Raw genomic sequence first — 27,523 nt, 5'->3', positions numbered from 1 at the left:
TTTAAATCTGTGTGACTGTCATTAGTGCAGCCCACCTGCTCCCCACCTCACAGACGCCTCAGAGCTCTGTTTGAGCCTAGATCGATCTATCTATCTATCTCTAGATAGATAGATAGATCAGAGCAGAAAACATTAAACCGCTTGTCCATTTTCTCCTCCTTTCTTCTTCATCACTTCCTTTTCTCCAAATCTCTTTCCTCTTCTGTCCTTCTTTCCTGTCTCCCTCTGGTGCAGTGGTGCCCCCTGCTGGTCTCCCCTGGCCTCCTGCAGCTTTAATGTCAGCTGTGCATTTGTTGTTGATGTGAAGCAGCTGTGAATAAAGTTTGAGTGGATTGAATGCAGCCTGCTAATCTGTAAGATTAGCAGTGTGTTCTGTGTTAGCAGATTAGTTCTGTGCTGTTAATCCAGTTTCAGCCATTATGGCGGACAGGAGGACCACAGTCCTGCTCTCAGGTACGTCCAAACTTTCTTCCTCTTTATCGTAGCTTCAGAGTGTGAGGAAAGGGCAGCTCGAGACTCGAGAACCTACAGATGGATTACAGTCAGATTACTGAGCTGTTAATCTGAAAACAGTCTGAATCTGTTTCTGGTTTCAGCTGAAATCAATTCAATTTTATTGATCTATATAGCTCCAAATCATAACAGCAGTCGCCTCAAGGTGCTTTATATTGTAAGGTAGACCCTACAATAACACATACAGTCCATTTTTAAGAATCAGCTTCCCCCTGAGCCGGCCCCAAATCATCTGATCACAGATTGATGTTTGTGAGATTAAACTTTAATCTGAAAGTTTTAATTGGAGGTATTGATACTCCACGTCTGATGGAGTCATGTGACTCAATGTATCAGGTGAACGAAGGCCTGAAGTATCAGAGCATGATCAGTGGGATCGGGGTCAAATGGCCTGGAGACTAAGTTAATGGACCTTTGTTTGTGTGTGTGTGTGTGTGTGTGTGTGTGTGGTCAGTGCTGCTGTTTGCGTCTGCGGCGGCGTTCGTGGAGGAGCTCGATGATTCGTGAGTTCAAACTGAATGTTGAATTTAACTGACTTTAGGTTGATGATCAGTAATCACTAATCAGGCTGATTGATCGTCTTTTCAGCTTCATGGAGACAAAAGGAGACGATGAAATCTGGCTCATCAAGGTACAGATGAGTTTACTCTGTGTAATGTGTGTACTTATTTTTATTTGTACTTATTAATAATAATACTAAACACTACGTGTCTGCAGCAGCAACACAGAATGCAGCAGCGTTAAAACACAACCGAACAAGAAGAACCAAGAACACGAAAAGCACTGCATGGTCTCGGCGGGGTGGGGGGTGATCAATGATCACTGATTAAGAGGTTGTACAGATTGGTAATTGTTTGCCCAGGGTAAAAAAAAAAATGATTAGGATCAAGAACAAAGACTTAATCCAAGTTCAGTTCAAAGACAGTAGAAATCTGAGGCCACCTGAGCATACCTGCAGATTAAGTAACTGAGGGGAAACAGATGCAAGCTGAACAAGTCTGAGGATGGAGCCGAGCGGTACTCCACGTGATAAAGAACACGTCCGCACTGACTCTGTTTGATAAAAGCACAAAAAACACAGGTGACGTTCCACCTGCATCACAGTCGGGTCCAATCAGAGCAGAGCGATTACCTGATCCTACAGTCGGGTCCAATCAGAGCAGAGCGATTACCTGATCCTACAGTCGGGTCCAATCAGAGCAGAGCGATTTTGCTTTGAAAGCAGAGAGAAATCTGATATTGGACGTTAGTAACATCCTCTGAGACTGTATTGCGGTTCATTTCAGAGTACTTGTCATGCAATTGTGTATCTTCTGAGTACTTCTTGAGTGTTTCTGAGTGTCGTCTGCCCCTGTCGTGTCTCGCTGCAGTTTTACACCCCCTGGTGTACGTTCTGTAAACAACTGGATCCGGTTTGGCATCAGATTGGATCAGAATATAGGAGTCTCGGCTCTCCGGTCCACGTCGGCAAATCAGATGCAACTGCCAACACCGGTCAGTCACTGTAAAAATTAAAGCACTGATTTACCAGCAAATTGTTGTCTGTGACTGTCAAAATAAAAGCCCAGAGGTCAGATGTGTTCTCTCTGTCTGAAGGTTTGGCCAAAGAGTTTCGCGTCAGAACGTATCCAGCCATCCTTATGTAAGTCCTCACTGTGACGTCACACACACATCAGATCCACTGACTGAAACCGCAGCTCCAAACACCACAAGGTGTTTCATTTTACACCATCAGATGCACCTCAGTCAGGTGGTATAACAGGCAGAGATACACCATGGTCAGGTGTGACAGGTGTGACAGTGATGCAGGCATGCTGCAGATCTTTAACCAGCTGTTTCCTGTTTCCAGGTTAAAGAAGAATATAAAATATAATTATTCAGGCGTGAGAACCAAAGATGGAATAATGGACTTTGCTAATCGGATTGCTGGGTGAGTTTAGACAGCCGACACAAAATAAGGGAAAATGATGTTTAACATGACGGTGATGTCACAATGATATCACATTGGGAATCTGTCTTATTGCTCAGGCCGCTGGTTCGATCACTTAGTAGTGTGCAGCTCTTCCAGCACGCCATGAGCCGCCATGATGTCATGTTTGTTTATGTAGGAGCCACGTCACCGCTAAAGGTACACACACACACACACACACACACACACACACACACACACACACACACACACACACACACACACAACTGACCTGTGGTGTGTTTCAGGGAAACTACACGTCAGTCGCTGAGCAGCTGATTGTCCACACTTACTTCTTCTCAACCAGCAGAGACGTCCTACCGAAGGTCAGAAAACTCTTTCGTCTGTTGGTCAAACGTGTCCATCACCTGATCGAGCTGACCTTATCCACATGCTGAGACAAAACTTTTTAAAACACTTTAAAAATCCCCCCTATGTCCACAAGGTTTCAAAATGTGGTGGACATCCAGCAGCAGGTGTAATATTTTCCTGGAACGTCAGTGTGTTCCTTTAAAAAGACACGTTTATACTCATCATTCCCACCCTGGAGGAACATGTCTGCGTCCAAGTCCGTAGATAATCTGAGTCCGTAGATAATCTGTGTCCGTAGATAATCTGCGTCTGTAGATAATACGGAGCCCCGCAAGGGACATGGGAGAAAAAAAAATTACAATGAACTTTTGCGAGAGCTCTCAAAACTAACTCTAATAATCTGAGTCCGTAGATAATCTGTGTCCGTAGATAATCTGTGTCCGTAGATAATCTGTGTCTGTAGATAATCTGTAGATAATCTGTGTCTGTAGATTATCTGTAGATAATCTGCATCTGTAGATAATCTGTGTCCGTAGATAATCTGTGTCCGTAGATAATCTGTGTCCGTAGATAATCTGTGTCCGTAGATAATCTGTGTCTGTAGATAATACGGAGCCCCGCAAGGGACATGGGAGAAAAAAAAATTACAATGAACTTTTGCGAGAGCTCTCAAAACTAACTCTAATAATCTGAGTCCGTAGATAATCTGTGTCCGTAGATAATCTGTGTCCGTAGATAATCTGTGTCTGTAGATAATCTGTAGATAATCTGTGTCTGTAGATTATCTGTAGATAATCTGCATCTGTAGATAATCTGTGTCCGTAGATAATACGGAGCCCCGCAAGGGACATGGGAGAAAAAAAAATTACAATGAACTTTTGCGAGAGCTCTCAAAACTAACTCTAATAATCTGTGTCCGTAGATAATCTGTAGATAATCTGTGTCTGTAGATAATCCGTAGATAATCTGTGTCTGTAGATAATCTGTGTCTGTAGATAATACGGAGCCCCGCAAGGGACATGGGAGAAAAAAAAATTACAATGAACTTTTGCGAGAGCTCTCAAAACTAACTCTAATAATCTGTGTCCGTAGATAATCTGTGTCCGTAGATAATCTGTGTCCGTAGATAATCTGCGTCTGTAGATAATCTGTAGATAATCTGCGTCTGTAGATAATCTGCGTCTGTAGATAATCTGCGTCCGAGTCTGTAGATAATCTGTAGATAATCTGCGTCTGTAGATAATCTGCGTCTGTAGATAATCTGTGTCTGTAGATAATCTGTGTCTGTAGATAATCTGCGTCCGAGTCTGTAGATAATCTGTAGATAATCTGTGTCCGTAGATAATCTGTGTCCGTAGATAACCTGTGTCCGTAGATAATCTGTGTCTGTAGATAATCTGTAGATAATCTGCGTCTGTAGATAATCTGTAGATAATCTGCGTCTGTAGATAATCTGTGTCCGTAGATAATCTGTGTCCGTAGATAATCTGTGTCTGTAGATAATCTGTGTCTGTAGATAATCTGCGTCCGAGTCTGTAGATAATCTGTCTTTATTTCAGGCGGTGTCTCTGTCCACTCTGCCTGCTGTGGTGGTATTTAAAGATGGGACTTACTTCACCTACAGCGGTGAGTTAATTTTGATGAACGGGCCAACAGAACTCTTTCTCGTGGAATATTAAATAACAGCAAAAAAGCTACAGCTCTGCACAAATGTCTTCAGCCACCAAAACTTGTTTTTACAAAAAAAATTGAAAATCGTGTTGTACAGCTACAACACAGTAACTTCACACAATAAAGTCAAAGGAGCTTGCAAAGAAAAGCGTCTGGACTTCTTTAAGTTGCTTGAAGACGTTTCACCTCTCATCCGAGAATTTTCTTCAGTTCTAAGGTCAAATGGTGGAGAGTCCCAGATTTAAACCCAGTGGGAGTTTCCCCCCAAAGAGGGACAAAAGGACCCCCTGATGATCCTCTACCTGATCACATGAGCCGGGGTGTGGGTCACAATCAGCCAGGGTGAGAGGTGAAACGTCTTCAAGCAACTCAAAGAAGTCCAGACGCTTTTCTTTCCAAGCTCCTTAGACTACGATGACCTGGATGACTGAGAACCTTCACAGACATACTTCACACATTAAAACATACATGGTCCTGCACACACTTTAGCTCTGAACTGTAAATATTAACTATAAAAACAATGCAATTTTAAAATGAAGACAGCAAAGGGAAACAAGAATTGTTTAGTCAGTCCTGCCTGCTGAGTTCTGGACCAGATAGATAAAATAACACCAATATTTAATATTGTTGATGAGGGAACCGATATAACCTCCTCAGAGAAGCTATCAGGACCACAAACAAGAAGCTCAGTTTACCAGGACTGAGAACGAAGAAGTCTGAAGATCCATTAAAGTGTTCACTCAGGTTTAACAGAAATACAGCTGAGCATCACCAGCGTAGCAGAGCTGTGTCAGTGCTGAATCTCACTGTGCACCCAGCTGAAGGACACTGACTGATAGTAGGGAGAATCTGTAAGAGGAGTAATGTCAGCAGGAAGAAGTGCAGGTGTGTGACAATGAGATCCATCATGGAAGTCAGGTTAAACTAGGCTAAAAGGATCCAGGCTTGAACTTTGAACTGATCACAGTCATTGGAAGTTGTGGCAGTAAAAGCAGACTGAGGAATCCTTTGAAATAAGATGTCTCACATCTTGTGTGGTTGATGTGGTTAGTAACTCCGTCATGTGCACATGGAGCTTTGTGGTTTGTATCTGCTGTCAGCTCTTCTGAGAAAACGCTTCTGTTACAAATCAGACTGACATGGGGAATTCATGCATTTGCTGTGTGCATTTCACCTGACTTAAACAAGCTGCTTACTGTCTTTCAGAGGAACGTGACGGGGACCTGAAGTTGTGGATTAACAGAGAACGATTCCCAAACTTCTCCCAGATCGACAGCTACACTCTGTATGCCATGGGAGAGACAGGTACCACAGAACACCTGAGTGCACTGTGATGTCATCAGGTACCTTCAGCCAAAGCACTGAGCAACTTTGACTTTGGAAACAGACCCATCTGTTCATGGAGTTTCCTGTCAGGGAGACGTTCACCTGAACAATAATGAAACTGGAAGCAGGCGGGTCTGTTTGGGACAAAGCACTGAAATGCCTGGATTTCACTCACTGGTTGCTGATTGGCTCAGGTGCAGTGACTCCGCCTCTGTCCTGCAGGTAAGCTGGTGCTGTTGGCGTTGGTGGAGGAGAAGCACCTGTGTGAAGAAAGTCTCAGGTAACCCCATCTGCTCTCTCTCTGTTCCCTCTGTGCAATATTCTGGTGGTTGTGCAGTTACTGTCCCATCCTTAGTGACCATAGCCCCTCCACCCTTATTTATTTATGATTTTATATTATTGTCCTTGTACACACCCCCTCAATGTTTCTGTAACTCATATACCATGAATATAGTGTACTTATATTACTTATATTGTTTTTTTCCTTTGTATGTTGTTTTCTTTACTTTTGCATCTTTGTGGTCTTGCATTCGAATTGTGCTGTGCAAGCAACTGCACAATGATAATAAAAAGTATCTAAGTACTCATCTTCAGGGTAAAATTTACCTGCAACTGTGCTCTGAAGCACTTCCTGTCACCTGTTCAGGTATAAGAGTCTGTTGGAAAGTGTGGCTGCAGAGCACAGAGAGATCTACAGCAGGTCAGACTTTTATTCTGAAAAGTACAGGAAACAGGGCGCGAACTCCGATCTCATTCCCTCTCTACCTTTCTCCGCCCACTCTTGTCTGACCCCGCCCCTTCAGGGAGATGTACTTCGGCTTCATGGCCGGCTCTGATTACATCAGCGGCCTGGTGATGGGGTGAGTTTTCACCTCTGACATCAGCTTCACTCCTCTGATTGGACGCCTCTGACTTGTCATTGTTTTCAACAGTGAGATCATTGTGCCCACATTCATCGTGGTGAATCTGTCCAATGATGGCTACTTCCTGCCCCCTGGCACTGTGCAAACGGAGCAGAACCTGCTGGACTTCCTGGACGGCGTGCTGAACGGCAGCATGCAGGTGAGTCAGGTGAGGCTCACCTCCAGACAGGAAGCAGCTGCTGGATTCTGAACATCTGTCTGCTCTTTGCCTTAGGGTCACGGAGGAAACGGCGCCCTTCAACGAGTCCGACGCCTCGTTTATGATACCAGAGTCACGCTGGCAGTAAGTCACATCATCATCATCATCATCCTGCTTCCTGTTTAATCAGTCTGACTGTATGTTTCTCGTACACAGCCCGTCTTCAGCCACGCGCCGCTGCTCGGCTGCTTTCTGGTCGCCTTTCCACTTACCATCGGCGCCTGCTTCTGCTACCTGTGCTTTAAGGCCCGCCCCACTGTGGTCGATGAAGATGGCACGCCACTGTTAGCGCCTCCACTGGGAGGCCACAAAAAAAGCAAGAAGAAGTCAGACTGATGGCAAGGACTACCGAGAGGACCTGAGACCAATCCAGAATCACGGCCTAGCCGAGGACGTTTTCCTCTGATCTGTGACAACTCGGCCTGAATCCCACAGTCATCGATGGAAAAAGTTCTGTTAGAACAGCTGCAATAAAACAAAAGCAAAGAAAATGTGTTCTATGAAAGTTTGTTTCATTCAGAGTGCAAACACAAACCAGCCTGTGTCCCGCTACAACACAGGTACGCACAGGAAGTACTCGGTGTTACAGGTTGGCGGTAAGATGGTGGGCACGTGTGTGTTTGTCGCCTCACCTTTACTCGCCCCGAATGTTGTTTTCTTTTGTTGAACGCATCCCCAGAACCAGAAGTCTGACATGCCGACCGAGAAAAGAAGACAAACCTGGTATAGCCTCTTCCACATGTGAACACGACTACACGGAGGTTGCAGGCAGCAGTAGCATCCAGTCCACAGCTCCTGCCTTGAAGCTTAAGAGCCATGACAAAGATCCGACTCTGCTCTTGTTGAGGCTATACAAAAGTTAACTACTAAGGTAGACCGTTTTGATGAACAGCTGAGAGGAACTCAGTTATCGCTAAGCTTTTTGAAATGAATGCTGCCGCAAAAGTAAAATTCAAGCACAGGAGAAAGAAGTATCCGGACTTATCAAGTAAAATGATTTGATGCTGAGGTCGGTTTTATCAGACTGCAGAACTCGAGAACACCAAACTGAGGTTTGTAGCATAAACCTATTCGCTGGAATGTTCAAGACTATTCAACTACACAGCAAAAAGCATTGAACACCGAGCAGGCGAAGTTTCGAGTTTCTCGTGCACGGGAGAGAACCGGACAAACGCCGTTCCTTCGCTTGACCCCAGTCGCTCTCGTCCGCTCCCTCGTAACACTGCTCTTTATTGAGGTCACATGAATATGCATAGGTTCATTAACATATGACGTCTACACACACACAAAGAGTACCGTGTGTGTGTGTGTGTGTGTGTGTGTGTGTGTGGTCAGAGTGTGACCCCATAAAGACTTCCCTAAACCTGCTGCTCATCTAAACAAAGGCACTTAGACTTAAACAGATATACGTGTGTTTGCTATACCATATATCAGAAGAGAAGATACGACCTTGCTCATGATCCAGAGGGGTGCGTGATCTATGCCAGAACACTCTGGAGAGGAGTGAACGCACCCCCCTCTTCATGCTACACAGTTGTTACAGACCTCCTAGGATGAGACAAACAATTATATACTTCTAAGCATATACAAATATATATTTCTAGGCATAAATGACAATCCAGCAATACAAATCTGACACAAACATTTCACTCTTCTGATCAGCCAAACGCTTCTCTACAGATAACTGCATGATGTTAAAGTTATTCCATGTCACTACGCTTCCTGTAAACTGTAATAACTTGTGTTTATTTAGCTTCATATCTAAGACAGAGACAGACTCCACCCTGGGCTGGGAAACCTTGAGCTCAGGGCCCTGTTTCAGGAAGCCGGTTTAGTGCAAACTCTGAGTAAGTATACCCTGAGTTAACGAAAACTCTGGGTTTTCGGTTTCACAAAGCGAGTTCAGCTGCAGCCTGAGTGAGTTACTATGACGACACACTCCGTGAAGCTAACCTGCCCCCTAGCAGGTTTACTACAACTAACCCTGACTGTCTCCGCCCCTTTGTCGGAAACCTGACAGTAGGAAGTGTCGGACATGGCGTGCCACTTCCTTGAAGAGCCAGTAGATCGTGAAGCCCAAATTCTCCGCAGAGCTCTCCGCCGGGAGAGAGTGATCAGAGCGCGTTTGGACATTTTATCATTTCCTGATGATTTTCTGTGCGAACGTTACCGTTTCTCAGCACAATCTATAAGTTATTTGAATAACATCCTCAGGCCATATATTACGCATGTGACACATCGTGGACATCCTCTCAGTTCTGTGCATATTATTTGTATTGCACTTCGGTTTTTTGCAAACAGGAGCTTTCTGTATAATATTGGTGACGCTGAGCACGTTTCCAAGGCTACCGTCTGTCGGGCAGTCAGGAATGTTACAGTTGCACTGAAACGTCTCCTGTACTCGTTTGTGGTGTTCCCCGGTCATAGACCCACAAGATTTATCAAAGAGGGATGCCACAAAATTGCAGGTATCAGGATGAACAAAACTTAATTTATGATGTGGTGATACTTGAACTACTACTTAAATTTTACATTTATTTTCAGGGTTCCCAGGCGTGATTGGCTGTATAGATGGCACTCACATTCCAATCATTGCTCCTTCAGTAAATGAAGGAGACTATGTGAACAGGAAATCCTTCCACAGCATTAATGTGCAGGTACATAGTTCCCTGTAGCATTTCAAACTAACAAATTATTTCATTATAGTAATGGATGCTAATTTGTGTTCTCTGCACTGTGAAGATCATATGTGATGCTGCCAACATTATCACAAATGTGGAAGCCAAGTGGCCAGGCTCTGTCCATGACTCACAAATATTCCGTGAATGTACACTGAGCACAAAATTTGGACATGGTGAGTTGAGAATACTGTAAAATATATAAAGACCAATTGCTTCAGGGACATTTGAACTGAAGTGTATCCTTCTGTCTTAGGAGAGTTCACTGGCTACTTGCTTGGTGATAGGGGGTATCCATGTTTACCCTATTTGCTTACCCCTTACCCTGACCCTGAACCGGGCCCACAGCAGCGATATAATCTGGCTAATTGCAGGACAAGAGCCAGAATTGAAATGACTATCGGAATGCTTAAGGCCCGGTTCCAGTGCCTGCAAAGACTCAGGGTCACCCCAGAAAGGGCATGTGACATTATTGTGGCATGTGTGATTCTTCACAACATTGCCACAATTAGAGGAGAACACTGTCCTTCTGAACCAAACATCAGCAGTGATCCAAACCATGAACATCCTGACCCTCCCACGGACATACAAGATGGAAGAGCAGTCAGAGACACCATATGTCACAATCATTTCTTTTGACCCATCACCTCAACATGTTGAAAGAAGAATAAACAGATTTTTTGTTCAACTGGCTTTATTGGTCACCTGTATTTCCTGTACACAAAGTATTAAAAGATGTAAACCTCATAAAGTGTCTCTGTTGCTTCCTCCTCTGTAACAGCTGTCAATGTTTCTTCATTATTTTCCTGTAGTAAAGAAATAGACAACATTGCTGTTCTACTGTAAACTCATATAATCTGTGGAGTATTACTCACAACTGCATGTTGGTCTGGCTCAACAGGAGGCTGCACCAGATGCAGTACACCACCACCATCAACTGATAGAATATGAGGTTTATACAGGTCACTTATAACTTACAAGGGACCAAATGGCAATTAACAAACATACCAATCACCTTACACTTCATTGTCATTATGCTCTCAAAGACAACCAAGACTGAGGGAAGGCAAAATCAGTAGGAAAATAACTTCACTACAAAATAATCCATTATGGTGAAGACTTTATCAAATGAATGAGCAGCACTGCAAAGGTGACTGTGGAGAAAGGATGTATGCACATCATGTATTATTTTGAATTTACCCCCTATGTAGGCACTTGTGTCTTGCGGGGTTATTGACTCAGAGGATGTCCCCGCAGAGATGCCTTCGGCCACAGGGCGCCCACTGTTTTGGCTGAGGGCCAACTGCTCAGCCTCTGTGAGTGGTGGTGGTGGAGGACCCCCACCTGTTTTTCGGGCCTCCGCTTTTTTTCTGTTGGCTATAACGGGCCACATTTGAGCATACAGAGTAAGCAAATATGTACTTGTAATGTGCTCAGATAATTTCAATAAGTGCTTACAGAAAGGAAATTAATGTAGCCTCTAACTGCAATTGATTTACATGGGACAAACAGACCAAGCACTATGGCTCATAATACAATTACACCTTACCTGTTTGGACTATATTTTTATATTTCATTTTTACTTGCTGCCAGGCACGTTTGGGGCCTGTTGGGTTGCACCTGCGCTCACATCACATCACAAAATAAAATGTATAAAATAACAAATAAAATAACATATGATAAAATAACGTGTTATATGGGTGGAAATCCCTAGATCAATGTTTAAATTAACACTCACGCATTGACTCTGTCGGCTATGTTTTGCCATGCATGCTCCCTTTCTTTGTGGCTGTGTTACTTTTTTCCGCGGAATTTGCATGTTATCGGCATATGCTGCCATCAGAATTTCGGCCTCAAGCGCTGTGAAATACATTGACCGCGCCTTCTTTCCCTCCGTCTCCATGGTGACTCGCTTAATCTGTGCTCCACTAATCAGGGCTTTATGTATCCTCGTGCGCGCGCTTAACTTGGGGTTAAAGCAACTCCGCGTTGACTGAACTAATTGTTATCAGCCTTTCTGAAACCGAATATTCCGAGTTGGACAGTTCGGGGTTACTCAACCGTGAGTGTCGTTTTTCACTCTGAGTTTTCCAAACCGGCTTCCTGAAACAGGGCCCAGGTGTTAGATCCTCGGTGCTGCAGGTAAAAACATGAAGGAAACATGAGGCTGCCATGTTATATCAGGACGCCCCCTGTATGCAGAGGTGGGTAGTAACGAGTTACATTTACTTGAGTAAGTTTTTGAAAAAAATGTACTTTTAAAGTACCTTTTTTGCACGATACTTTTTACTTTTACTTGAGTACATTTATGAAGAAGAAACGGTACTTTTACTCTGCTACATTTGCAAAATTCAACTCGTTACTTTTTAAAAAAAATAATTAGTTTAACACATGCGGCCAGTGACGTTTCTGGTAACTTTTTTACCAATCAGATGTGGCCATGCAGTCACATGACCAGTTTGAAACTGTGGCGGGCAGAGCGGCCCGAGCGTTTCAACGTAGCGGACACTAGTGATGGGATTTCCGGCTCTTTTTAGAGAACCGGCTCTTCAGGTTGTTTTGTTGCTTTAATTAATTAATTAATTATCAGCAACAATATAAAATTATGCACAAAAGGAATTAGTAATGTAAAAAAACATGGTTTTCTTTATGTATGTTTATATATAAATATTTATGGGGGCCCCTACAGACGAAGCACGTACAAACTCCAAAACACATTTCTAGTGTTAACTTCCAAAACAGAGCTACTAGATCACTCAAATTACACAATCGAATTCATATGTCTATTGTTTTTGTATTAATACACAAACACTTATTTATTTATATATATATATATATATATATATATATATATATATATATATATATATATATATATATATATATTTCATATTCAAATAATTAAAAACAAAACTTCATTTACCTGTTACTACCACACACCCAATCCGATTGCTGGTACTTCCTGGCTTGCCTCTAGGTAACAAAAGCTCAACACGGCCCCTGGCATCCTGGAGCACTTCCGTTGCGTTTTAGTTTGTATGTGCTTTGTCTCTAGGGGCCACTGTAAATATACTTTTATTTATTCACTCCACATAAAATACACATAAAAAGAATGTAGCCTCGTGGGCAGTGTAGTCCAGCTGTAAGTAAGCTGTTAAGACTCGACTGTACACTGTGTTCGTGTTTCCTCTGAAACAATAAGTTCCGTTGCAGCAGCCTTTCATCACCTCTCTCTGTCTCTCGCTAGCAAAGTGACCCAGACAACAAAGTAAAGCTAGTGTTTGGCTACGAGCCCGACACGAACCCGACGTATCAGCCAGAGGTCCCTTTACTACGGTTCGGCGCCGCGGACCTGATTTATATACGCGCGGAATAGTTTTCTATACGAGATCGCTGCAAAAAGTGCAGCTTTACCTAATGTCCACATACTGTTACTCATTTATATTAAGATTTAAACATCTAGTTGGTGTTGGTATGGAGAGTAACCTTCAGTAATAGTAATAAATCACACAGCAATAGTTCATTCATGTAGTTGTAAAAAGCTTGATAATATATGAAGTAATCCAAAGTATTCAAAATAGTTACTCTCATTGAGTAACGTAACAGAATACGTTACAAAATACATTTTGGTTCAAGGTTCAAGGTTCTTTATTTGTCACATGCATAGTTATACAAGTATAACACACAGTGAAATGTAGCCTGACACGCTCCTTGACATGTGCAAAAAAATTGGGGGGGGTGTAGAGGAAAAACATCTATATATATATATATATATATATATACACATATAGTATATACACTGGGTGAATGTGCAGTAGTAGCAGCAAGCAGGTGAATTCTGTACATTAATATGAATAGACATCTGACTATTTTACAGGATAGACAATATAAACATATTTAAAATTAAAGGAATTGAAATGTACATTGTGCCTTGGTTTAGTGTCTGGAAGAGTCCTGTCTCAGTCAATTATAGATGATGTGAGAGGGCGGGTGTGTGTGTGTTTAGGGCCCGGATGGCTTGGGGATAGAAGCTCCTCTTGAGTCTCTCTGTCCTTGCCCGGAAGATGCGGAACCTTCTACCAGATTGCAGAAGTTGGAACAGTTTGTTGCCAGGATGGGACGGGTCCTTCAGTATCTGCTCTAGTCCGGCATCTCCTGGTGTAGGTGTCCTGAAGCGGGGGGAGAGCAATCCTGCAGCAGCGTTCTGCTGTACGGATCACTCTCTGGAGAGCTTTTTGGTCCTTCACACAGCTGTTCCCAAACCACGATGTCATGTTCTGTGTGAGGATGCTCTCCACAGCGCCTGTATAGAAAATCCTGAGGATCTTTGGAGAGACCCTGAACTTCCTCAGTTGTCGTAGGTGATACAGGCGCTGCCTAGCCTTTTTGGTCTGGACCTGAATGTGGGCAGCCCATGTCAGGTCTGAGGAGATGTGGACACCAAGATACTTGAAGGACTGCACCCTCTCCACTGGAGTTCCATTGATGATGATGGGCTTGTAGTCTCTGTGCTGACCCCTTCTGAAGTCCACCACCAGCTCCTTGGTCTTGCCGACGTTCAGCTGGAGGTGGTTGTCCTGGCACCACGATGCCAGATTCTTCACTTCATCCATGTAGGCCGCCTCATCGTTGTTGGAGATGGCACCCAACACCACTGTGTCGTCAGCAAACTTCACAATGGTGTTGGAGCCGTGGGTGGCCACACAGTCTGAAGTGTAGAGGGAGTAGAGCAGCGGTGCATGTAATCTGTAGTGGAATACATTTTTAAAGTAACCTTCCCAACACTGGACATTACTAACGATCACTGATCATACAAGCACACTTTGATCAGTTCGTATAGATCATAATGTTGCGCTCATACAGCGTTCTGTGTTCTTCATGTGACGCTCAGGGTTCAGCTGTGAGTTTCACTGCTGCTGATAAAAGCTGTAAATAAATATATATACAGGTTCTGAATGAAAACAAAAAACACTTAGAATGGACATTTACATGATCTGCTCTGCTTTGGCTACTGCGATTATGTTTTCATGAATGGTCGGATGGACAACGAATTATGGGACGCCATTTTCTCCTCCCTTTTCATAAAGATGGTCCAGTGTCTCCTCTGCTAAAGGAGGTCATAAAGGAAGCATTGAAGCTTCTTCCCCTAGTGTATGGACAACTGAAAACAGCTCTGACTATGGCTGCAAAACTAAGGAAAACTGACCTTTGGAATCCCAGAGTGGAAAAAAAAACGTGAAACACACACAGGAAGTACCAAATACTGCACTTCCTCTAGGGTCAGCAGAGGCCCCAGCTGGTTAAATTTTATAGCAGAAATAAACATGTTTCCATTTTTAATTATTTAAATTAGAAACAAATAAAAAGAAAATTACACATCAGTGCATAAAACTGCAATACGTCACTTCCTGTCGTGGTGGGGCTTTTATTTTGAAGGTCATGGTCAGAGTCAGAGCGGAAGCTTGTGAGACGCCACCGTGCTAACAGCTAACACCGGGGTATAGTTACCTGAGCCAACAGGAGCACACACACCTGCAGCTCCGCGCGGATCGACACTCACACATACACACACACCGTCCCTCATGTTGCTGCGCCCCTGAAGTAGCTTCTTGAAGCTGCCCGTGCACGCGGACATCTCCATGGCGACCGAGGAGCTCTACGAGGTAATGTGAGCTAATGCTAACATGCTAAGCGGCGGAGTTTATGAAGTTAGGAAAGTCGAACAAATTAGGCAGTTATCGACTGATCGAGTCCGAGGCAGACGGTTGGAGAGAAGTCCAGAGAAAAACTACAGCTAGTCGCTAGAGGGGCCGCACGTGAGCACAGTTAGCGCAATGGTAGCTGTCTGTTAGCCTTCCGGTCTCTCCCTGTAACTGTCCTCGCGAGCCTGCTGGGAGCTCACACTTGAAGTGGTCCGTGCCCTCCGGCGGAGGAAGTTTTGATCTGATTAGTGAACAATACCTGTAATACGTCACAATGTGACGTCACCAAAGTAGTGGCGTGATGCTTATTGTGGGCTCCGCCCTCTGTGTCCTCCAGGTGGAGCGGATTGTGGACCGGCGCAGGAACAGGAAAGGTCGGGTCGAGTACCTGGTCAGGTGGCGAGGGTACGGCGCTGAGGGCGACACCTGGGAGCCCGAGAGTCACCTGTCCACGTGCATGGCGTATGTCCACCAGTTCAACCGCCAGCACGCCGAGCGCCACAGAGACGGCGCCTTGCTGCGCTCCACACGCAGCACGCCTAACCTTCACTGGGGCCCCGTCCACAAAGCGCCCTGCAAGCCACATGCCTCTCGCGGCGACGTCGATGCGGACATCCGAAGCGGTTCGGGCGACCGTAACCAGGCGAGATCTACTCCGAGCCCAACTCAGTTGCTCCCTGCCAACCCGCCCCGCCCCCTACAGCAGCCGCTGCCGGCTGACAGCTTTGGGCTGATGTCGGCGTCTCCGGCCGGCCCCGCCCGCCGTAGCGTGGACTTGTCAAAAACAGGCATCAAGATCCTGGTCCCAAAGAGCCCAATGAATGGCCGCCCAGACGCCGAGGAGTCGCCCAGCGAGGCGGCACACAGCCTGGAGGCAGGCGAGGCTCAGCTGGTCCCACCAGAGGTCGCTCTGCTGGAGAAACCGCCGTCAGGGATCCAGCTGGGGCCTGGAGAGGAGCGAGCGCGCATGGGGACCCGACCCCGCAGTCAGAACCCACCGCCTCGAGCCCCCATCACGCCAGCTGCCATGCGCTCGCTCAGTGGCAGAGGTGAGTCCCGCCCAGGGGGGGGGGAAGCATGCTACCGATCAATCAGCCATTACCAAATGGTGTAATCAGTCAGCCGGACCACCAGATCGATCCTTAGACTGATTGATCGGTTACGAGGCGGCGTCACGCTCAGGTGAGAGCAGCTGTGTTTCTAACAGCCAGTAGGAGAGCTCCTTACAGCCTCAGCCTGATAGTGATATATGAGAACCATATTCATTTTACAGTAAACTCCGCCTCCTTCCTGGTGATTGGTCGTTGTCCCATGACCTGCTGTTTTGTCTGTGGACAGGAAGTGGGCGTTCTGATGTTCTGCATTCTCTCTAGGAAATTCGCCACTGATTGAGGGCGTCGCCGTTGGTGGGATGTCGGGTCTGCAGAGTGCTGTTGCCGGGGCGACCACGGTGACAGGGAAGCGGCGCCTGGAGGAGCGCTCAGCGTTCGATAAACGGCTTCGCTTCAGCGTGCGTCAGACGGAGAGTGCGTACCGTTACCGTGACATCGTGGTGAAGAAACAAGATGGCTTCACCCACATCTTGCTGTCCACCAAAAGCTCTGACAACAACACGCTCAACCCGGAGGTGAGGCCCCGCCCCTGCGGTCAGACTGCCCCCACATGCCCAGAAATTCACCTCTGTCTCGTCCCTGTCAGGTGATGAAGGAGATCCAGAGCGCCATGGCAACAGCGGCGTCGGACGACAGTAAGCTGGTGCTGCTCGGCGCCGTTGGCAGCGTTTTTTGCTGCGGACTGGACTTCCTGTACTTCATCAGACGCCTGACGGACGACAGGAAGAAGGAGAGCATCAAAATGGCTGAAACCATCAGGTAACACGCGGCAACGCTGAGCGGCGTCTAAGGCTGCAGCCGTTATACAGTAACGCCAACGTTTGCTTCGTTTAAACTCTGTAGCGCTCTGTCGTCGGCATGGAAACGTGGCCAAAACCAGACCTGCAGTAGAAACGTATCTGCGAGCAGCTTGAGGGTAAAAGCTATGACATCATTCAGTGGGCTGAATGATGTCATAGCTCGCGCCCGTGTTGTTGTCCAGTCCTCCTGGTTATATCGATTACAGAGCCGAGTGTTTGTGTGCGAGGCAGAAATGATCCGTCTGCAGGTTTCCTCTGACAACAGCCTCGTGTGTAAATACAGATGTTTTTACAGAAACGCAGTAGGCTGCCTTCCTTCATGGTCTCACGTAAAGCTGCAGCTCTTTAGGCCTTAACTGTGGCCCCACCCTCCTCTTCCCTCAGCCTGCCGGATATATTTGGACAACACTCTGTCCCAGTCATGGGTAGGGATGGGTACCGGTATCCGGTGCCATGATGGCACTGGTTCTGACATAAATGGTAGTGACCAGACCGAAAAGCAGCGCACATTTCGGTGCTTTATTTTCCTGAGATGTGACACACACACACACGTTTCCGAGGATAGTAGGCGGGGCCAGGTACGTACGTTCTTTTATGCAGAGCTACAGATAAAAAGGCCCAAGGCGAAGCGGTCAAAAGTCTGGTTGTACTTCACAGCAAAAGATGCAAACTCAGCAGCAACAAGTGCTTTAAGCTGATACTGTGATACTGTCAAAGGAGGTAACACCTCGAATCTGATGAAACACCTGGCGACGTATAGCGTTTTGTTAAAAGCCGAGAAATGCGCCGTATTTGATAGCTTGCTGCGAGACCTCGCACCGAGTGCATCAACTGCGGGTGTGGTGCCTGTTATCAGACCCGGAGTTAGCAACATCCCCCACAAACCCGAAGAGGAGAGTCCTGGCCCCTAGCCCTGCCAGTGTAGCAGAAATGATGAGGATGATGATGCAGCAGCAGCCGTTCTTCTCTGCGTGAGTAGCTTAATGTTGCACGTGTGTAATTTACGTTGAGTAGGCTAACCACGTTATTACATTAATGCATGTAAGGTGAACTAGCAAACACCATCATAGCTACATGTGGCTGTCTTCTTGTTTGATGGCAGATACTCCCTTCACCCTGGCCAAAAAGGCTAAAATGACCAAAGAAAAAGTGGGAAACAGTTAAACATGAGAGGTTTTTGGACAAAGTTTGTTTTTTCCATTGTTTAAGCACTGCTTCCAGCCAAGAGTGATACCATATATGCCCCATAGCTGCAGAAAAGGCTAATATTGTTATCTTTTTACAAAAAAACAGCTGAACATGAGAGGTTTTTGGACAAAGTTTGTGTTCTCCATTCTTTAAGCACCGGTTCGAGCACCGGCACCGTTTCAAAAGTACCGGTTTGGCACCGGTATCAGATAAAACCTAAACGATACCCATCCCTAGTCGTGGGATTGTTTCCCACTCACTCCTGCCGCCGGGTTTGGAATAAATATAATAACTTGGGTGGTAGATTCATTCTGATGGATTGTTTGTGTGTTACTGTATCCTCTGTACTGGTGAATAATGGCACTCGAATAGTTCTGTAACTATTTCATCTTCTCTCCTGGTGTAATCGAGTACCTGTCTTATATTCATTTTGTAATTGACCAGAATAGCCAAACGCCTGCATCAGTACAGGCACTGAGTTAGCTGGTAGTCCCAAATAAATCAGAATGCCATCAGTATAGCAGGCTAATCAGTATTCCCCTGAATATTAATACTTTGTCTTAAATGTTGGGCCAATGGTTTGACTGAGAGCCTCCTTTATAACCGCTTTGCTTCACAAAAAATCGATTTTTCAGTATTTCCTGTTATTCAGGTTTTTTTTTTTAAAACTAATATCCTCGACTGTTGTTTTCATTTTATGTTTTTTTCTCCAATTGTTTGCAAACTAGGAGCTGGTTTCACAGAAGAGGGGCCTGTAAACTGAAGGCTCTGCCTCAGACTTGTAAATACTTAGATTTATATCTTCTAAAGCAGGGGTGGGGAACTCCAGGCCTCGAGGGCCGCTGTGCTGCACATTTAGATCTCACCCTGGGCCAACTCACCTGAACCACACGATGAGTTCGTTACCAGGCCTCTGGACAACTTTAGGACATGCTGAGGAGGTCATTTAAATCAGCTGTGTTGGATCAAGGACTAAAACCTGCAGGACACCGGCCCTCAGTTCAATTCAACTTTATTTACACAGCACCAAATCACAACAACAGTCGCCTCAAGGTGCTTTATATTGTAAGGCAGACCCTACAATAATACATAACCCTCGAGGAGTTGGACGCCTGTAATCCATCCATCGATGTTTGCTTAATTGAAGGATTGTTATAACTCTGTTATAACAGGATGAAGATGCGTTTGTCATGTTCCCTGTAGTTGAGCTGCTTTTCTTTCCTCATTTTACTTCATCGGGTTTGACAGACCATTAACATTAAAAGGAAGGACTGGTATCGTGCCAGTAGTAGACCCAGTATACACATGTAAACATTACAGCTGTATAAAACATGAACTCTTTAAATGATCAAGAAAAAGACATGTGCTGACCTCCAGCTGTGGGGCCTTCAGGGGCTCTCTCACCCTCCAATAGGAAGGGCCCTCTAATGGCGTCCAGCCAGTGGCCATTGTTCTAGCAGTGTTGGTGCTCAACTCTGTTTTACTGCCTTACTGCTCGGTCAGCTGCTAAACTCTGTTTGTGTCCAGCCGACATTCCTGCTGTTAGCGTTTAAAACTCAGGCTTTCCCCGAAAGGCTTGTTTTTCTGTCTGTGCGCCCTGGCAACCGCCGGCTACGCTCCAATCAAGTCTCCGAGCGTTTGAGCGTCGCTGGTTGAGTCATGGAGCACCATTCCCTCAAACCTCACCAAAACCTCATCTTTGCAAGCAGGGTTTGAAATCCTCTCTTTCCGCCCTGCCTTTGCTCCAACATGTTCCCTTTGTCGCGTTGAAACCTCGGGTGCATAATCACGTGCAGGTGTTTCAAGCCCACGTTCCTGCCAGGCTGCCGTGGTCGTGGCGATGGGCTCTTCCCACCTGTAGCTCAGTTGAGTCCAGCTCCAGTCTTTGTGGTAGTAAGCGATCCACTGACTCCAGCGTCGACGGAGGTTCCTCCTCTCGTCCTTCTTTAACCACAGCAAGCCTCTGCCTCGGGCTGTGCCACATGACCACAGTCTTCTGACATAAGACATCCCGATAACCATCTCTGTCCCTAAATGTGCTTTTCCTGTGAACCCCGGGTAGCTCGACATGTGCGGTGTTTCCAGCTGGGTGTCGAGTGTTCTGACTGCGTGAAACGATACATTTTTGAGTCTTTATTCCACGGCGTGCTGCGGGGAGGAGCCCGCTCTGACGTTTGAGTCTGAGGTTTACTTGGAGCGCCTGACGGCTCGTTTTTGCTTCTCGTCCGTAAACTCTGCATCCTCCTGAGAAGAGCTTTGTGGTGTTTGAGTCTGAGGTGGGCACCGGCTTGTGCCATAATGTGCATAGTCCAATTTTCTGGTCCGTGTCAGGCGTTTCATAACCAAACGGTTTCCCTGCTGCAGAGGCGGCCCCCCGTTTAGGACTGAGGTCCTGGGTTTGTGTGGACTGGTCCTTCTGTTTGGAGCTGCCTGGTTCTGCCTCGTCTTCCCTGGTCATGCTGGATTCTCAGCTCCCATGAAAACATTTCGCTGTAAACGGTAGATTTTATGACACCATGAAACAAACGGTAGTGTATAATATGACAGACGTTTTCATTCGGTCATGTGGCACCGCCCTATTTCTCCACGCTTGTCGTTATCCTCTGCGGCCGAGATCTGGTCTCGTAGCTCGTGTTTTATATACAGGTGCTGGTCATTAGAATATCATCAAAAAGTTGATTTATTTCACCAATTCCATCCAAATTTTCATTTATAGCACGTTAAAAACAATACATGGCTGACAAAGCGCTGAACAACAGAAATATGGAAGGTACGATAAGAATAATAAACACGACAAATACCAATAATAATAACAAGCTGGGCTCTCGTCACACCTGCGCGGCGCCACAGACTGATCGAGCCACGCCGCGTTGCTGCGTCATTCAGGCAAAAGGAGCCCAGCTATGTATCGAGAGCTGCTCATGCTCAGACTGTTCAGTTGGCCACGATTCCTGAAAACACTTTGTTTGTATTGGTCTTCAGTAATATTCACGATAAGATGCTGAATCTGGGGTTTTCATTGGCTGAGAGAAGGAAACACCTGAAATATGTCAGTCTGTGTGGACTGGACGTAAACATCTTTCACTTTTTCAATGGAGTTGGTGAAATCAACTTTTTGATGATATTCTAATGTTATGACCAGCACCTGTATTTCCTGCTGCTCGTTCCTCTTGAAGCCCTTTTACCTGGAACGCCGGGGATGCGCTCTGCTGTGCCGCCATCCCACGGCAGTGCTGACGTCAGCTGTTAACAGTAATTAACATCTACACTGTCAGAGCAAAGAGAGTCATTGATAAACTGGAACCTTTTATTGTGAAAAGCCCATGTTTTTGTGCTTGTTTGTTCTGATTCCTCGATGGAATAATCGCTGCATCGGTGAGCTGGGCGCTTTGACCTCTGACCCTTGTGCCCTCTTTCTCAGGACCTTCATCAACACCTTCATCCAGTTCAGGAAACCCATCGTGGCGGCAGTGAACGGGCCGGCCGTTGGCCTCGGCGCCGCCATTCTGCCACTGTGTGATGTGGTGTGGGCCAATGAGAAGGCGTGGTTCCAAACACCGTACACAGCGTACGGCCAGACGCCCGACGCCTGCTCCTCCTTCTCCTTCCCTCGCATCATGGGGCTCGCTGCGGTCAGTCAGCTGCTTCCTGCACTGTTAAATGTCCTGCATGGTTTGCCTCGCAACTCCTCCTCACTTCCTGTGCTGTGTTTCAGGCAAACGAGCTGCTGCTCAGCGGTAGGAAGCTGACAGCTCAGGAGGCGTGTCTTAAAGGGCTGGTATCTCAGGTGCTGTGGCCGGGGACCTTCACACAGGAAGTGATGCTGCGGATTAAAGAGCTGGTCGCCGTTGACTCACTGGTCAGTTCCTATCTCTCTTTCTCACACACACACACATACACACACGTTTCCAAGGTTACTGTATTGATTCCTGATCAGATCTGGTCCTGATTATTTAAAGCCTCCAAACAGGTTATGTGGTGGGGCTAAGGTCAAAGGTCAGCACTGAAGCGTCTGCGGTGAAATGTCACAGTGATGCGTTTCACCCCGACGTCAGACGCTGACCCTCATCAGGTGGCCTAAAACTCAAGGTGGGCGGGGTCAGCCGTGGGCTTTTTAAAAAGGGGGCCAGGCTGGTGTGGTGGTGCACACCCACCCACAGGTGCTGTCCTCTGTGACTGATGTCACCTACACTCAGATCACAGATCAGTACACAAACTCATTGATCTACTTGCTCCAGTCACAGACTCTGTCCTTCGTGGTGTCACTTCCTGTCCTGCAGGTCCTGCGGGAGTCCAAGGCCCTAATGAGGAACACGAGTCGCAGTGCTCTGGAGCAAGCTAACGAGCGCGAGTGTGAAGCCCTGAAGAGGGTCTGGGGCTCCTCACAGGGAACTGACGCCATCTTGCAGTACCTGCAGAGGAGGACCGAGCTCTGCTAGGACCACAACTGGAACTGTGACCAGGACTTGGAGCGCTGACTGAAGCGTGGCGGATTCTGCGAAAGACGCCAACATGTCCGACTGAGGACGGTGCCTCCTCTGCTCTCTGTAAACTAGCCGCAGAAGGTTAGCTGGCTTGGATCCAACTCCGCTGACGGTCATCCTGTCATGGATCTCTATGCTCCTCCCACTGTACTGCGTGTTAAATGCTCTGTTTACCTCCTGTTTCTAAGCTCCGCCTCCTCATGACATCATGCCATCGGACTGGACAGAAAGATAATAAACATGGCAATCAGACTGTGAGGGCTATAGTTTGTGCATAATTACCCCCAACTTACCCCCGTGCCAGCTGTCAGCTCATGACGAAGGATTGGTTTTGTTTATTATGGTGCTAACCGATGTTAGCAGGCACTAAAAGAAGGTAAAGGTTGCAAATGGAAGCTAACAGGAGCACATGGACGCTAAAAAGTCCTAACAGGAGCTAACGTAGTCTAATAAAAGCTAATAGATGCTAACAGAAGCTAGCAGCATCTACAGAGCATGATAATGATCAGACATAGTTTATTTTCCAGTTAGCAGGAATCTGGCAAGGACAAAGTGATGCTTGTATTTGGCCTCAGTTGGCTCCTTGTGGAAGCCAGCCTGTGACGGGTGGGGTTACCCAGTGATGGGGAGAGCACGGAGACAAACTGGGCGTTTTAGGAAATTTTAAACGTTTCAGTTCAAACTTAAATTTAGCCTGACAGACCAAACTGAGGGCTCTCCACCCGCAGAAGCCTTACTGTCTTCCTCAGGGCTCAGCTTGGCTTACAGGTTCGCTGCTTCTAGCCTGTATGCTAATTAAAGCTAAGCTAACAGATTTCCTGCGGCCAGCTTTCATGCTAAGCTAAGCTAGGCTAACAGACTGATGGGACCTATATGTGGGACTGTCTCCTTACCTGAGGTTGTGTTTACCTGGGGTCATGCGGGGTCAGGGTTAACCCTAAATAAAGTGTTTCTGTCCCTGACTTTGACCCTGGGGTCAAGATGTTGTGTTGCAGCGCGCTCTTCTAGACTGTTTAGCCTGCAGGGGGCGCATACAGGTGCTACAGCGATGAATTGTGGGTAAATGGTGACCTCTGGCCGGTGGGCTGACTGTCTCAGGGTCTCCGTGTTTCTTTGCCAGAATAAACTCAGAATGTGTCACATGACGCTGTCTGGCTCTGTTTGTTACCTGAAATCAGCACAGACTGTAAACAGAGAGGGCCATGACCCTCAGCAGGGGTGCCTCTTCCATGAGAAAAGGACTTTTGACCTCAGTCAACTCACGGTGTGGTCCAAAAAGTCCATCCTTTTTTCTGTACTTATGGCATGTCTGAGCCTCCTTTCCTTGATCTAGGCAAAAATATCATTGAGGTCAAGGAAAGAAGGCTAGGAGAGTTGATAAGGAGTTAGGAAAGGATTGCTAAGAATCTGAACAACCTCCCAGCGTGGTGTTGGTCTGTTTCCTGAAGGCGCTTTAAAGAGGGCAGCCTCTGAGGAATACCAGTTACAAACAGCGTTAACGGTAAAAAGCTCAGAGACTTTCAGGAGAATAGTTATGTCACATTGTGTTTGTTCATAAACCTGCTGCTAATCAAACTGAGGCAGACTGACTGTGTCATTTAAAGGCTGCATGAGAATCCTCTGCAGGATGAACAGGTGAGTTTGCTGCACTGTGATGGGTTTACACACACACTCTTTGGCATCGAGCTAACACTACAGAAGAGGAGCAACGCTGTCAGCTCATTTCTATTAGCTGACACTTATCAGCTCAACAAACATGCAGTTTGTCTCACAGTGTGTTGCAGCTAAAGGTCCAGCTGCTGTATTTGACAGGGAGAGAAAAGACAAAGCTACGTTCACTCAGAGGTGGAGACAGATTAGAAGGACAGGAGAGGAAGAAGGACGCTCATTTAAAGCTCACATGGAAGTCCTCGTGGTTTTAAATCTGTCACATTGGCTGTATCCCAATTCAGGGTCTGCAGCCTTAACAGTCCACAAGGGCCGCGTACTCAAAGACCGCTAAGGCCGGAAGTGCGAGGCTTGTGAAATGGGATGGTCTAGCCTCCGTCGCTGCCCAGGTTGCCTAGCAACCATGATACTAACAGCTGGAAACGTTTCATACAGCTGTGTTTAACAGAAATGAAGGAGAACATCTTTTGTTCATTTGTTTGGGCCAGGAGTACCAAAAACAATTAAATAGCCCATTAAATAATTAAATGTTTAAGTAATGAATTAAAAAGGAAAGAAATAATGTAATATTTTAAATGAAATGAATGGGCATTTAATTCATAATATATGTATTTAATGAAATATTTAATTTATTTTGGCACTCCTGGTCCTCCATACTGACGAAGCGATTCATTGACCACCAAATGTATACCGTCTGGGAAGAAGACAAAGAGTGTGCTATCAGTGTGGAGGATGGAAATCAGCCAGGACAACTACAACTTAGGCAACACAATATACATGATATACATATATGTACACACGGTTCAGGGGAGGCTGACACACCTGAGCTCTGTCACCTGGTCATGGCTCCCTGATAAAAGCTGTGCTAGGACCTGAGCTAGCCGGTGTGTGTGCTACAAGCAGTGAAACAGTGCAAATAAAAACACGTGCGACTGCAAACACTGTTGGTGTCGCTCCATCAGCTCCAACATGTATCAAGCACAGAATAAACAGACTGAAGTTTGTATTCCATCTGTCATCATTGTGTTAATGTAGCACAGGGTTCAGCTAGCTGCACAGAAACCTCCAAAGAACTACTTTGTTACTCTGAGTACATTTCAGAGCCAGTACTTTTATACTTTTGAGTAAAGAAGTTGAATCTGTACTTTTATTGGAGTAATTTTTAACAGCAGTATTTGTACTTCTACTAAAGTACACAATGTCTGTACTTTTACCAGCTCTGCATGGCTAATTACTAAAGATCAGCTGCCTGAAGGATGAACGAGACGTAGGACGTGCGATTCGTAGGACTGGGGTCTGAAAGGATCAAAGCTCCTTCAGGTACTGTCTGAATATCAGGCACACAGCAGGATGGAGACTCACTGGCATCGCAGTCGACACTGCGCCGGTGTCATGGTACTTGGGTGATACTTGGGTTGCTGCCTTCTTATATATGTTCCCTGCTTGTAATGAAACATGCTGGTCGGTATTCTCTTCGTCTGCATGGTTACTTGTTGCTTTCTGTTCCATTTGCCTGAACTGAACTTGGTAAAAGAGCTTTTGTCCATTTAGCACCCTCGGCCTGGAACAAACTGCAGAAGGAAAATGACTGAATTCATTTCATTAAGTGATTTTAAATCTAAACTACGAATCCTTGAGGCCAAGTCCATAACATGCAACTGTTTCAATTAGATTGATTGTCATTTTAACTGACTTTTTATTTTATTTGAATTTTATTTTTATTTTATTTGTATTCTTTCACTTATTGTTGCATGTGTGTTGTTGCTGCCTGTGTTTGAGTAATTTCTGTAACTGTGAGACAGCTGCTGCCTATCTTGGCCAGGTCTCCCTTGAAAAAGAGGTTTTTAATCTCAATGGGATCTTCCTGGTTAAATAAAGGTTAATAAATAAATAAATAAATAATGGTCTGCGGTGGGTGGCTGGAATTTCCATAAGGCTCCTGAACTGACCTGGGATCCGCCCCTGGGCAGGGCCAACTCCAGCTCCTGCACACCTGGGGCCTATTGCAGGCAATCAAGCCAGAGGGATTTAAACCACACGTTGATGTTCATTCACTGCCAGTTCGTCATCAACACATGTTGGTAACAGGCCTTATACTTCAAGTTCTTGCTGTGATCTATCTTGTTAACACGACTCTCTTGTGCTGCAGTTGCTGTATTCATCTTGGCTCACGCTCCACCTCCGGACTCAGGATACCAAGCAATCATTCTGAAAATCTCTGTGCCTCACCTGCCTGCCCTCACACTCCATCTGAAGCCCCGGATCTCAGGCCAGCCTTTCCACGCCACTCAGCCTCCCCTGGATTCTCATCACCCCCCTCTCAACACTCCATGTCCCCTACTGCAAGTGAGAATTGCTACTCTTACAACTGGCCACTTCAGAGCTGCCTCCACCACCTCCCTAACTCCTCTATCTTCTCTCTTCAGTGTGACTGTTCCCTGCTCAGCTCCACTCCGCATCTCAGGCCTCATTCCCTCGCCCTAGCCACGTTCCCCAGGCCATGCCTCGTCAAACTCCACGTCTTATTGTTTTTTTTGTCTTTGCTACGTTTTCTTTTTTGCACTTAAACCTAATAAATTGTTACATCATCTGCTGTCTCTGCTCTGGGTTTCTGCACCTGAGTCCTGTTCAGTACAGGCCACTCGGCCCCGTGTAACGAGGTGTAACGGCCGGTGTAACGAGGGTCGCATTTAAGAGTTTGATGATCACGTGACTTTGTTTTCTGCCATGAGCAGAATGGAGGAACGACGCTGCTCGTGAGCACAGGCGGTGCTTCCGCCCAAGTTTGGCTGATTGCTTCTTTTGACCTGAATACATCCTCATGTTCTGATTCTGCGTTAGTAGTTTTGTATTGTGACTGTTATTTGGAGCTCCTACTGTCCTCGCCATCTGTCTCCGTGTTCTGTTATCCTGTGTCCTCAGCCACGTCCCCGTTTTATTCTCAGTCTGTCTCGTATGTTTCACGTTCAGTTGCACTT

General features: G+C 46.0%; 2 protein-coding genes and 1 long non-coding RNA gene across 4 annotated transcripts; all 3 read left to right on the top strand.

The window, feature by feature from the left end:
• The first annotated feature begins 331 nt into the window (after window positions 1-331).
• On the top strand, window positions 332-7,418 carry LOC146552758 (protein disulfide-isomerase tmx3a-like). The gene is made up of 16 exons (XM_085254320.1): window positions 332-453; window positions 968-1,016; window positions 1,102-1,144; window positions 1,884-2,007; window positions 2,110-2,155; window positions 2,363-2,443; window positions 2,542-2,641; window positions 2,731-2,808; window positions 4,354-4,420; window positions 5,672-5,770; window positions 6,014-6,071; window positions 6,438-6,491; window positions 6,595-6,651; window positions 6,724-6,853; window positions 6,929-6,997; window positions 7,070-7,418. Exons 1-16 carry the CDS (start codon window positions 420-422, stop codon window positions 7,247-7,249), a joined length of 1,269 nt encoding a protein of 422 aa, XP_085110446.1. The 5' UTR covers window positions 332-419; the 3' UTR covers window positions 7,250-7,418.
• A 1,817-nt stretch (window positions 7,419-9,235) lies between these two features.
• LOC146552757 (uncharacterized) lies at window positions 9,236-10,334 on the top strand. The gene is made up of 2 exons (XR_014889484.1): window positions 9,236-9,570; window positions 9,656-10,334. It is a non-coding gene; the product is annotated as an uncharacterized LOC146552757 (long non-coding RNA).
• Window positions 10,335-15,032: 4,698 nt separating this feature from the next.
• Window positions 15,033-24,019, top strand: cdyl (chromodomain protein, Y-like). 2 transcript variants are annotated; one of them, XM_085254227.1, is made up of 7 exons: window positions 15,033-15,254; window positions 15,631-16,342; window positions 16,667-16,920; window positions 16,992-17,164; window positions 21,815-22,025; window positions 22,109-22,252; window positions 22,674-24,019. In XM_085254227.1, the coding sequence occupies exons 1-7, from the start codon at window positions 15,231-15,233 to the stop codon at window positions 22,830-22,832; spliced, it is 1,677 nt and encodes a 558-aa protein (XP_085110353.1). In that variant the 5' UTR covers window positions 15,033-15,230; the 3' UTR covers window positions 22,833-24,019. The 2 variants fall into 2 exon arrangements, with proteins under 2 accessions (XP_085110353.1, XP_085110354.1); XM_085254228.1 differs by lacking the exon at window positions 15,033-15,254 and adding an exon at window positions 15,288-15,503.
• Window positions 24,020-27,523: the final 3,504 nt, after the last annotated feature.

The sequence above is a fragment of the Mchenga conophoros genome, linkage group LG18 (genome assembly GCF_057382185.1).
Source record: "Mchenga conophoros isolate Kocher_MC1m ecotype Shallow Benthic linkage group LG18, M_conophoros_male_GT1.1, whole genome shotgun sequence".
Classification (NCBI taxonomy): domain Eukaryota; kingdom Metazoa; phylum Chordata; class Actinopteri; order Cichliformes; family Cichlidae; genus Mchenga; species Mchenga conophoros.
The sequence above is the reverse complement of the archived record's forward strand: the minus strand, read 5'-3'. Positions and strand labels throughout refer to the sequence as shown.

Coding starts and splice junctions, on each gene's coding strand:
- LOC146552758 (XM_085254320.1), top strand. CDS start 420: ATGGCGGACAGGAGGACCACAGTCCTGCTCTCAG. Junction 2,156..2,362: donor ACGTATCCAGCCATCCTTAT/GTAAGTCCTCAC, acceptor TCCTGTTTCCAG/GTTAAAGAAGAATATAAAAT. Junction 5,771..6,013: donor GTATGCCATGGGAGAGACAG/GTACCACAGAAC, acceptor TCTGTCCTGCAG/GTAAGCTGGTGCTGTTGGCG.
- cdyl (XM_085254227.1), top strand. CDS start 15,231: ATGGCGACCGAGGAGCTCTACGAG. Junction 15,255..15,630: donor CGACCGAGGAGCTCTACGAG/GTAATGTGAGCT, acceptor TGTGTCCTCCAG/GTGGAGCGGATTGTGGACCG. Junction 16,343..16,666: donor GCGCTCGCTCAGTGGCAGAG/GTGAGTCCCGCC, acceptor CATTCTCTCTAG/GAAATTCGCCACTGATTGAG.